The 12478-nt window shown below is 23.2% G+C and overlaps 1 protein-coding gene across 1 annotated transcript; it reads right to left on the bottom strand.

The window, feature by feature from the left end:
- Positions 1–716: 716 nt before the first annotated feature.
- On the bottom strand, positions 717–4841 carry LOC112593609 (zinc transporter ZIP3-like). The gene is made up of 4 exons (XM_025338092.1): positions 4255–4841; positions 3567–4185; positions 1071–1295; positions 717–1008 (listed from the first exon to the last, which is right to left on the bottom strand). Exons 1-4 carry the CDS (start codon positions 4387–4389, stop codon positions 923–925), a joined length of 1065 nt encoding a protein of 354 aa, XP_025193877.1. The 5' UTR covers positions 4390–4841; the 3' UTR covers positions 717–922.
- Between the last annotated feature and the right edge of the window lie 7637 nt (positions 4842–12478).

Below are 12478 nucleotides of genomic sequence, written 5' to 3'. Positions count from 1 at the left end.
AGTATTTTTTTTATTAATATTTAATACCTACCTACTTAAATTGGTAAAATAATTGGTTATTATCTATTACACTGAAACTTAAAATGTAAAAGGAATTATTAATAAGAAATGTGAGAATAATTGTTTAAATTAATTGAGGATATGGAGTTAACAATTAATAAATAAAACATGAATTAAAAAAAAAAATTTATTGGTATGGTTATCTACCATAAAATTTTCTTGATTCTGATAACAAAATGTTACAAGTAAAATTTAACAGATTTATGATTTACAACATTTATTTATGAAATAAAAAATACTGAACAAATAAGTATTATGTTCATTCCATGTATAAGAGCTATAACAAAATATGAATCCATTTAAGAATTAATTTTGTTAAGTTTCAATTGACAAGTTTTTTTTTTTAATAAAAATAATTTTTACAATATAAATAAATAATTAGTTTTAAAGTATACAGTTGTAACACGACCCAAAATAATATAAAAATATTGAAACTAAACTACCTAACTAAAAAATATTAGAAACTAAATTCATAGTTGTTTCAGTTAATTATGAGGAACACTAAAACAAAGTTAAGACTAATTTCAAGTCATAAACATATTATATATAATAAATCTTATGAAGTTCACATCATCAAAATAAAAATAATAATCCATAATGGAATATTATTTTATATATTATATTTATTATTTATACATAAAATTAATATAATGGAAGATCGTTAAAAATGATTCTTGTTACAACTTAATTTAATCTTAATGCCAGGCGAGTAATTGAGTAAAATTCATTTCAGAAGTATTTTTGGGCTTTTATAAAATTATACAAGTAAACTGCATATGTTTAAGAAGTACAAGATTATTATTATTTTAATATCTGGACATCTGGTAACAAATACATCTGAAATGATCAATAAAAATACATGTTAAGGTCTATGAATATAAGGTGCCATTGTAGAGCAGTTGTTATGTTCATGGCTCAAATGATCAAATTCTTTATGGGTATGTCCACCTGTAATTAGAATTCATTTTAGCATTTGTTAATTTAATAGTATAAATTAGTCTTTTATTTACCAAAAAGTTCTAATATAACCATAAAGAAAAACCCAATCATGGTTAACAGTAACTTGAGCAAACCAGGCGCTGTGTCCTTTTTTCTTTCTCTATCTAGCACTTCAAAAAATGTAACATATAGAATTGTACCAGCAGCTAAGCCTTGTAAAGTTGCATTTCCAATTATATGATAATTCTGATCCATATCAAATGTTTTCAGTGTTAATAACAATCCCAATAATATACCTAAAATATGTTATAAAGTTATTAAAAGTAATTAAAAAATATAATATAATTAATTTATTTATGCTTGAAATAAAATGTTAAGATACAGAATGTTTTAAAATCAAATACTCATTTAAAAAAATGAAGACAATAAATATGATTATATAAGTTAGAATATAATTTCATTAAATTTTTATAAACTTGTGATATTTAGTATACATATATATAATGTGATATAATGGCTGTCATGACCCAATAAAATTCTATAATAGATGTAAGTAAAGAAATTTAAAATAAAACTTGGATAAGAAATCAAGAATAATTGTAAATACTGTTTACAAGGTCATACAAAATAAATTACATAAAATATTAATAAAACTAATATACTTAGAAAGTTATTTAACTCACTAACCATAATGAATACAAATTTAATTTATGATGTAATTTGTTAGTATTTAGCAAAAATGAAATCGCAATAAATGTTAACTATGAATAATCAACACAGATATCAGTATTAAAAAGGTATTTTTAACATTGCATTAAATATTTTGTTTTTATAATTTGGTCATCTACATTAAAAACAACATATTTTATATTTAAATTAAATATAAAGAATGTTACTACTTTGGTGTTTACTATCAATTTAGTTTTATATAAACAACAATAAGGTATTCTAAATAAATATTCATTATAAATTATGTTTTTAAATACTAAAATTACAATATTTAAAATACTCATTTGCAATGAAACTTTTACTTAGAAAATTAAATGTACAGTTGGAATGGAAATATAATATTGTTGTTTGTTGCTTTAACACATTTAAAAACTGTTTTTAATTAATAATATGCCAACAAATATAGTAAATATATTATTTTTTTTAAATATAACATAACCCAATTTCAATTTAATTTTTATAATGCAGTTTTGAAAGGAATCCCTACAGGTTAAAAATTCTATATACTCCATAACATAATATTAAACATTATAATTTTTATAAAACCAAATTACCCAAAAATAATTGTTAAAAAATTAACAATTTAAAGTAATAACTCATAAGTAATAAATGATTAAAACCATAAACATTAAACAACTTAAATATTGGAAATTTTTAATTGTAAGCTATTAAGTCAATACGCTATCTTTATGACTTTAACAATAAAAACAAAAAAAAATTAAAAATGAAATAATTCAAAAACTTTAGGATAGGTTTATGTAAAAACAAAAAAATAAAAACATTAATTAAATTAAGTTACTCAAATTTAAAATTATTATAGAAATTGAGATTTTTTAGATTTAAATATTAAAAATTTCAACTTTTAAAACAATATACCTTTTATTTTTAAAATTTTAAACTTAAACTGAAAATGTTCAACATTTTTTAAAATTATTAGTACTTTTTTGATTGTCATAAAATAGCCAACAGGGTTATAAATTTATAGAACAGATGATCAAGTTGTTATTCCATAGCCATTAAATAATTTATGTGGGTTTGTAAATTTTAATTAACAACAAAAATATGCTCAATAATTTAATCATTCTAATAATATACATTTAAAATAAATACCAAATAGATTTTTACTAAATCAATATGTATTTTAACAAAATTCAATATATGTTACTTCATCTAGAATCTAAAATATTATGAATTATTACTCATGAAATTCTATTAATAATTAAAGTTTACTTGTATGTATTATTTATTTTTTATTTTTCTGATTTTAAAATAATATTTATGCTAAGTAAAACTATAAAGTATTAAGAAAATCAAAACATCACCTTTAAAATATAGAAAATTGTTAGGTATATGAAATTTTAATGATTGTTTAATTGAAAGTGTTGATATAAGAATAATTTTTGTAAGACCATTGTATTTTTCAATATTCAAGGATCACAAATAAACAATTTACTTAAGTATTTGAGAAACCATTTTTTAAGGACTAACAGTACTAGTAATGATTAGTAAGTTTTATACTATAATTTAATCTATATTCCATTACTTTATAATTACATATTTATATAATATACTTATAAAATAAACATAATTATGTAATTTATATTAATAATGTAATAGAAAAAATTGATAAATATGTTATTAATTAACTAAATTCAAATCAATATTTTATTTTTTATACCTGTTGTTTGGAAAAAATTGGTTAATTACATATGTCAGTTTTAATTGTTGAATTTTACATATCAAAAGAACTTGTTTTTATGGTTCAATTGAATTTATTTAAAGAAATGAGATGATATTGAATTATTAATTAAGTATAAATAAAACTTTTTCTAACTTACCGAAAGGCGATACCAGGGTAAGAACAACAATATTTAATATGATATTTGTCAAAGATGAACACGAAGTCACTAATTTTATGCCAATACAAAATAATATAGTACATTCATGAATAGATACTGCTAAAAACAGGAAACCCATATTTTCCATATTTTCTTCTAAGCCAATAGCTAGTCCTTCCATAACTGAATGAAATGATAATGCAAGTACAACTAATAGACTTCTTAAATTATGTACATGTGACATTTCATTATTATTTTGTTCAATTTGGCAATCTGGAGTTCCTGTTCCTTGATCTACACTAACAGAATTAACATCATCAGCAGACTTGACTGCTGTTAACTGACTGTTGGTCCATTGTAATAGTCTATCACAATGTCGTGTAGTTTTCGCTTTACTACGTTTTTTATGTTTTTTAATAAAATGCTTAACAGATTCTTCAATAAAATAAACAAGAAAAAAACCCATACAAACAACCAGTTCAGTTAGTGGATAATGTTGATAGTGTTCCGGCAAATGCCCAATGAGGCTCTCCCTTACTTCTGGTATCAAATGAGTAAAACAGGTAGCTAGTAACACACCTCCACCCAAACTTAAACATAATGAAACTAAATACTCCAGCTGAAACATTAAGTTCAAAAAATATACTAAAATGTATAGTTATTTTTAGTTATCTTTAAAAATACTTACTGTTTTTGATGTCAATGAATCTGTAGATTTGTTTGTTAATAGTTTTCTAGATACAAGTAATGGGGAGAAACCAAAAAATAATCTCGAAATTATCGACAAAGCAATAATTAGTGCCTTAGCACCGTACTGGTCCATGTTGATCTATTAATGTATTTTCATAAAACTATTTTTCTATTTGTTGTTTGTCTTTGACATCACTTGGAAACAGGCCCAACTCCAACGGCCACCACCATCGCAGAATATTTTGCGTTACATTTAGATTAAATTCAAATCAATTGTTCACAAAAAAAAATTAACGAATCGCACACACCCGAATTGCCGACCAACGGTGGCAATAAATTTATCAGAACTGTCGACTCTGCTGAGTGTCGGGAAAGTTATCTGGACGTATACCTATGTACAACTACATGTGCAGTCCAAGTGCATGTATGCAACCAATTTACAAACGGATATTAGATACGGGATTCAGTATTTCAGTGTTTCTAAAAAATGGCATTTTCAATGATTGAGGTTATAATGGTTATATCGAACTCCCAAAGACGATAGCAAGATTTCGACCGCCGCGATTCACAATTTAATCATAAGTGACAACAAGAGTGTGATACAACTTACTACAAAATATACAATTATTACGGTTTAAGAAGATAAGGTCGGAGTGGTTGAACAAATGACAATTTCTACCCAAGACAATAAATTTAGCTATGTACACTAATTTATTGATATCTACATGACTACATGAGAACAAAATGGAGTCGATCGGAGATTACATTTTTTACTTACATAAGTAAAAAAATTAGGAGGGATTGGGGATATAACTCATTTTTTATTTTTGCTTGTACTAGACTTAGCTATTTTAATATTTAAACTATTATATCATGTTAGTAGATGATATAAAATTGAATTAACATGACGTAATGACTTTCAACAAACTTACTTATTTATACTATTGGTTTTTTTTTTATGATTTAAAGTAAACAAACATTTTAGATTTTAATATTACTAATTTAAGCGTTGCGCAACAAACAGTAATTATATTGATGCTAAATATATAAATATATTGTGAGGACTGGAGAGTACACAACACATTAATATTTTATTTACGGTTACTAAACACGGAGACACAGTTTAAAAATAAAAAAATATTAATCAACGTTCGTCGAAAATTTAATTCGATATTTCGTAGGATATTATACCATTATTAGCAATACTTGCAGACATCGTATATATTTGCCAACTAAGAGTCATAAATGGGTCGATTTAATCTTTCTACTAAAAATACAACATTTCATAAATATTAGAATAATTATTACTCGATGCCTGTTAAATATTGCTAATAAGTAATAATGTCATACTTATCTTTATTTGCTACTTTGCTAGTGAAAAATGAGTAGGCAGACAGCAAAAAAATACCAAAAAAATATAGGTATGCTATGTTCATATTACGTAACATATTAATTATTAAGCCAATTATTATAGTATTTAATAACAGGTAAGTTATTTAAAACGTTTGTAATAAAAAATAACGCTTGTCGTGCATTAAAATTTAAATAATAACAAATTTAAAAATCAATTACAATGTAAAAATCGTGTAGAACATAACTAATACATTTAACGACATAAAATTAAAATACCTAATTATATTATGCAATCTAAAATAACATATTACATTCCATTCTACGTAGATTTTATATTTTAAATTAAATGTAAACGCATACGATAAAAAAAGTATCAACTACCTAGTAATAAATTAAATTATACTTATTTAGTTATACAAGTACCTAAACGACAATAATGGTTGTCACCGATCTCAACTTTCAAATGAAGTAAATGTTCTATTTATTCTTTATAATATCGTAAAGTTTCAAACTCAAAAATATATTTATATTCATGTGATTTAAAAATATAGCAAAACTGAAAATAACGAATAAAAACGCGAAACTACCTAAAGAGAGTATAAATTATAACTTTACTAGTTGACTACAGAGAATTTAGAATGAATTTCGTAATTGAATAAGTTACAATAATTGATAATATTTTATTAAATTTAAATTCAATGATAAATTGTTGAAATGTATATTATTTTGAGGTAAGCCATTACCAGCATCTATTTTCAATAATATTTTGTTTATGTTGTATTAAAATTGTACCTATTACTATATTATTGTATTTTCTTATTATTTAGTAATTTTTACTCAATGCTTACCTATAACATCACATTACAAAAATTTAGATTGGTGTAAAACTTTGAATAAATTTATATTATAAATAGGCAAGTAGCTTAAAAATAGGCTAAATATTTTATTTTGAATAAAAAATAAATTCACAATGATGAAAATTTGAACATAAAACATGTATATATTAAAAAGTAAATAGTGTATCAAATAATCAAGCTTTTTTTACGGAGAAACAAAAATATTAAAAAACATAAATCAAAAAATATAAAAGAACAAATTTTCCAAATTTCAAAAACAACATTATTTTATTAATTTATTTAAATTGTATCAAAATTCAAATAAATAGCTTAAAAACAGTTGACATATTTTTTAAGTTATGTTATTATGTCTGCAAAATGATAATATAAAATATATTCTATATAAAAATTTTAGGTTGTTTACATTATTCTTTTCTTATTTACAATAATTAGAAAAATATCGATTAATCAAAACTGGTGTTACAGAAATAGAAATATTTCTATTGGTAGTATATTTTGTTATTTTTCAAATGATAAAGAAGAGTTTAATTTATATTAAAGAATTTACTAAAAACCATCATCATAATTGTTGAAGATTGAAGTTTTTTGCTTCAAATCATGACGATAAATAAAAACAAGTAAATACCCCTCATTATAAAACCATTAAGCTTAAAATTTGAAAAAAAAAAGTATACCAGTGAATTTTATAGCTTAGTTCTATACTTATAATATGTAATTCATATTACCTATATATACAGGATAAGAGTGTAAGACTCATCATAGTCTAATGATATAAATGGTTTAATCGCTATATCTTTTATTATGCATGTGTGTGTAATAATAAAAGAATAATACTGATTGTTTAATCTTGTAATTTTAAATATCGAGTTATAAATTATAAATTCAGTTTATTTAATAATATACATTAGTAGGTAATCACAAAAATAGATGCATCTTTAATATGCAAAATATAAAATATATTTTAAATTATTCAAAAAAAGAAGTGCTTTTTTAATTATTAGCACTTACCTAAAAATGAATATTTGTAAACTCTAGGTCTTTTTTATTTATAAATTATGATAAAAAAAATTATGTATCTATTCTTATTCTATATATTTTTTTAAATTTTAATTGAAAGTACGCTTGATCTAAAATCTGTACATTATTTTATTATACAACAAACATAATTTTTATTAACTATCAAATTGTTTCATGGATAATTGAAAAAAAAGAGTATTACTCATTAAACATAACTGAAGTGGCATTTTTATTCATGAATTTTCACTATTATAAATCATGGCATTATATTTTCTTTCGATATATACGGCGGGGAGGATTCTTATAGTCATAGTCTTACAGCTATATCTACTCATACTCGATGTTTCTAATAATTGATTGTGAGTGTTTTTTTTTTTTATTGATTTTAGAGACATTTCAAATTTATTTGAAAGTTTATGGGTAATAGTCCATAAAAATTAGAACGCAATAGCAGTTATACGCACGTGTGGCTTGTTAAATTAAAAAAAAAATACATGTTTTGTCAGTCGTCATGGAAAAAATAAAAATAATACAATTTTGAATTCGATAATTTATTTAAAAAGTAACTAAATTTCATAGACCACAGTTATAAAAAAGTTTATTGCTAATAGTTTTAAAAATGAATAATATTGTTATTACTTATTGTAGATAAAATATGTGATGCTAATTGCTATTTAGGTAATATTGTATTTGTATGTGTCAGTGTGTCTGCAGGTGCCTACTACCTGTAAGGCGATATCATGATACATGGACGTATATTATTTAAATGGCTTATATTATTTAAAATTCATCAAAAATGAAATTTCAGTTAATTTTTAGATCAATCATAGTTTCAAAAAGAAACTTAGGTAAACCAAATAAAATATTATAGATTCTAGGAATGCAGCTGATTGACCACTACATAATATATTTCGATGTGCATCCGTGCTAACCAATCTCTATACTAATAACTAATTTGTATTTAATATTTTTATTTGTTATTATTTATTTTTTATAAATGCAATTTTCCATTTATAATCATTAATCAGTAGGTGTAGAAGCTATTGACAAAATGTTGTACCTACTTATAATTTATATAACATATTATGAATAACTACGTCAACAGGTGTTTACGTTATGGTCTTTCACCGAAAACCTTTTTAGGATGACACTGCTTAAATTAATATTTATATGTATGTATCAATGTATTATATTATATTTAAGATTTTGGAATGTATAGACATTTATGTATATTATATATATTAACCAGCCAAAAGTCAAAATAAGATTGAAATACATTATGAGTTAACACCAGGTAGATATGTAGTTGTATAGACGTATATTCAAAATTAATTGAAATTAGCGTTAGTATTTGAAGGGTACTTACTATTTATATTAATAAAAGTATAAAAGAAAATATACCAAAACAAGATTGATACAAGTATTTTTATCTTCAGACAAATTTTCTAATCTGAAAGTAAATGATTTCAAATAGAATCGTTTATTCTAGTGACGGTTTTGTGGGTGGGTGATAGATAATGAATAAGTCTATCCTTTACAATTACCATATTGTCTTAGAATTAATTTAAATTAAATTAATTTTAGTAATTAATATTTGTGGACAAAAAATAAAAACGGCTCTCCAATAATGCTATTTAAATTTTTTTTAAAATCATTTGCTGTGTACGGTAGTGTTTTTTGTTAATAATAAATAACTATGAGAACCTGCATCAATATTCTATGTTTTTGAATGCTTCCCAAAATTAGATTCCATAAAAAGCTAAAGGGAGGATTAGTAGTTTGTAAATTAATACATTTTTTGTAGTGATATTTTAGATTTTTTTAGGGAACGTATTTGACAAAGTCTATGGTTTGAAAATTTAATTTTAATTTGAGTTGTCATGTAAGTTGTCTATCTAGACAGATGCATCTCAAAATATTTTATGGACTGTTTAGTTGGTATATATATACCTTATTTTTTATAGACCAGAAGCCAATCACAAAAGTGTAATATTTAATGACTATGTAAGAAAATTTTAATTCATTCATTTTTATTATCCATTTTAAGAACAAAGTGTCCTGTAAATTTGTAGTTGGTTAAAATGACTTTGGAGATAACAAAAATGTTGTTTCAGGATTTAGGCTGGAGAGTAGATACAAAACCATCATTATCGGCAAAAGACTCAATAGATATTTAAATGTATCATTAAAAAACATATACATATTAATTTCTAGTTATCTCAAAAATTAAAACTATAAGAACATTAAGAACATATTAAAAATGTAATTTCTTACTGTAAATAATATAATTTTAAACATATTTTTTTTTATTAACCTCATGCAGTAGTATAAAATTAAAAAGAAAATAACATAGATGTATAAGAATTTATAAAGAAAATAATATGGTTTGGTATTATATCATTTGATAATATACCCAATAAGGCACCGGAGGAAAAGAATCTAAAAACGTAAGGAACAGAACATTTAAACAGAATATTCTTGAGGTTACAGTGTTACACTAAGTTTCCTCATGATGAAACACGTGTAAAATATGAATGGGTCAAGAGAAAGTATATAAAAATAGGAAAGGGCAAAGGAGTAAGAATATGACTACCGTATAAATGTGGCTATATATTATATAGTGTATTAATCACCGTTAAAAGATCATAGTTAGAGATAATCATTGAATATAGCATTGTGCCAAAGTACAATTATGCCATATTGAAAGGGAGAGAGGTCTATTTTGTAATTTGCCAAGTTTTACATAATATATTTTATTTCCAAGAAAATAATAAATTGCATTTTTAATTTTTTTTTTAATGCTTTAAGTACTTGGGTTAACTAATAATTTATAAAGAATCTTGTATTCAATTTTCAAATTTTTTGACCGAGCTTAAAAGGACCCTATTTTATATTTGAATTTTTATACCATTTAAGGATTGTTCCGGTACGAATTTTACGAATTTTTTTTAGATTTTGAGTAGAGCGTTATGTATTTTACTTATTGGTTTTTCAATAATGTCTAACTAATACATTTTTATATCTTATATAACTTTTAATATAACTCACATTTTACTTGCTTGAATTTTTATTTAGATATATAAACATTTTCAAATAAATTATATTACACAATTTACAGTAAAAATGTTCGTTCTCGTAAAAAAAAGAAATTTGAAAAGTTTGAATCGTTTCAGGGTCCTTCTTAAGTGTTATATTGTAAATTTAAATAATTGAAAATATGATATTTAAATAAAGGTACTTAAAGTCCAAAAAATAGAATTACAATAACTTTATTATATCTATTTAAGGAAAAATGGAAGCCCCAAATGGCACTAATCGCCTTATACATAGATGATATATACTTAAATGTTTATATATAGTTTAAGCTTTAGTCAAAATATCACTTGATTAAAAAATATTCTATTTTAGTCGTATATTATATTATCTACATAGTACATCCTATACATATTTGAGTAATAGATAAACGTATAAAAAATTTCATGTACCCAAGTATAATTTTGTGTAAGAACGTGTATATATTTATTTATCCCTATCTTATCGAACACAACTGGGCTGCATAAAAACTCGGTTCAAAGAATGCATAATTCTAAAGTGTTGATTCCATATTATTCTCTTCAACAATATTATTTCATCAACATTTGAAACTGATCGAAATAACTGAATAATAAGTATATTATTATATATATTAATACCACGGTTATATATACGGTAGACATTTGTATACGTCATATAGTATACCTATTAATTAATGGTTAATTATGCTTAAACTAATCCATAGTTAAATTTAGATATCTACTGAATTATACTTTAGTTCTATTTTATTTATTTATATGACCACAGCTTATGGCTTATATATAATAATTATCATTGATTTAACTAGGTTTATACATTTTACACAACTAATAATATAGTAAATTGGCGTCTGAAATGCTATAGCCTATAATATTTAACTATATATGATAGTCCCTGATTTAGTTTATAGTCTACAGTAATATATTCCACATAATAATCTGTATTGCTATGTTAAACATGTTTAATCTTTAATAGTTTGATTTTAAAAACATATCAATATATAAAATATGATGTTAATTTTTAGAAATTTCACATTCCAGACAATTAATATGAAGCAATAATATTATATCATTTTCTGAAACTAAAATCTTTTGTATAAAAATTATTATTTTGGATGTTATGCAATAAAATATACATATGTACAATACCTAATTTCTTAATAAGATATGAAGTAGCCAAATAAGTACTAAATTGTATAATATAGTACAAAGATAATTAAGGAGATTGATTTTCTTAGAATATTTTTAATTTACATGTTCTTCGATTCGTTTTGTAATGCGAGTTATCTATGTTTTCTCCATCATATTCTTAGTAATTTTAACTGACCTGTGTCTGTTAAAAATGCACTCCACATCAATATAATAAAATTTAAAGCTTAAAAAAATGTATTATTAGAAATAATATTAAATGTATGGATAAAAATATATTAAATACGAACCCACAATATAAACAAAAAGGGAAAAGCAAATAACCGCTCTGATGTACAACAGTTGTACGAGTAGATGTCCTGCAGTCAATCTCGTCAATAAGGATTGTAACTTGTAAGTCACTATAATGTAGGTACTTATTGAGTACTTAAGATCAACCAAAGTGTTAAATTTTAAATCAATGATAAATTATTGCATATGAAAAATGATCCCGAACGAAGACGAACTATCAGCCTATATTACTTAATATATTTTAGTATGTATTTATATTGCAAATAAAGTTATTTTGTTTTACTAGTAGGATTATTAATGAATTATAATAGTACGGTAGGTTGAATTAATTAAAAAAAATATAATAATTTATAATATAATATAAATATAATAATACATATTTGTCAAATATTAATGAACAATGGTACGCAATGTAGTATATTAGGTACTATACTTTGTACTTATACAGATTTATTTTACAGAATATTTTGCAGTTACAGATTTA

This window comes from Melanaphis sacchari, unplaced genomic scaffold, assembly GCF_002803265.2.
Source record: "Melanaphis sacchari strain LSU unplaced genomic scaffold, SCAv2.0 Contig20_pilon_pilon, whole genome shotgun sequence".
Classification (NCBI taxonomy): Eukaryota; Metazoa; Arthropoda; class Insecta; order Hemiptera; family Aphididae; genus Melanaphis; species Melanaphis sacchari.
The sequence above is the reverse complement of the archived record's forward strand: the minus strand, read 5'-3'. Positions and strand labels throughout refer to the sequence as shown.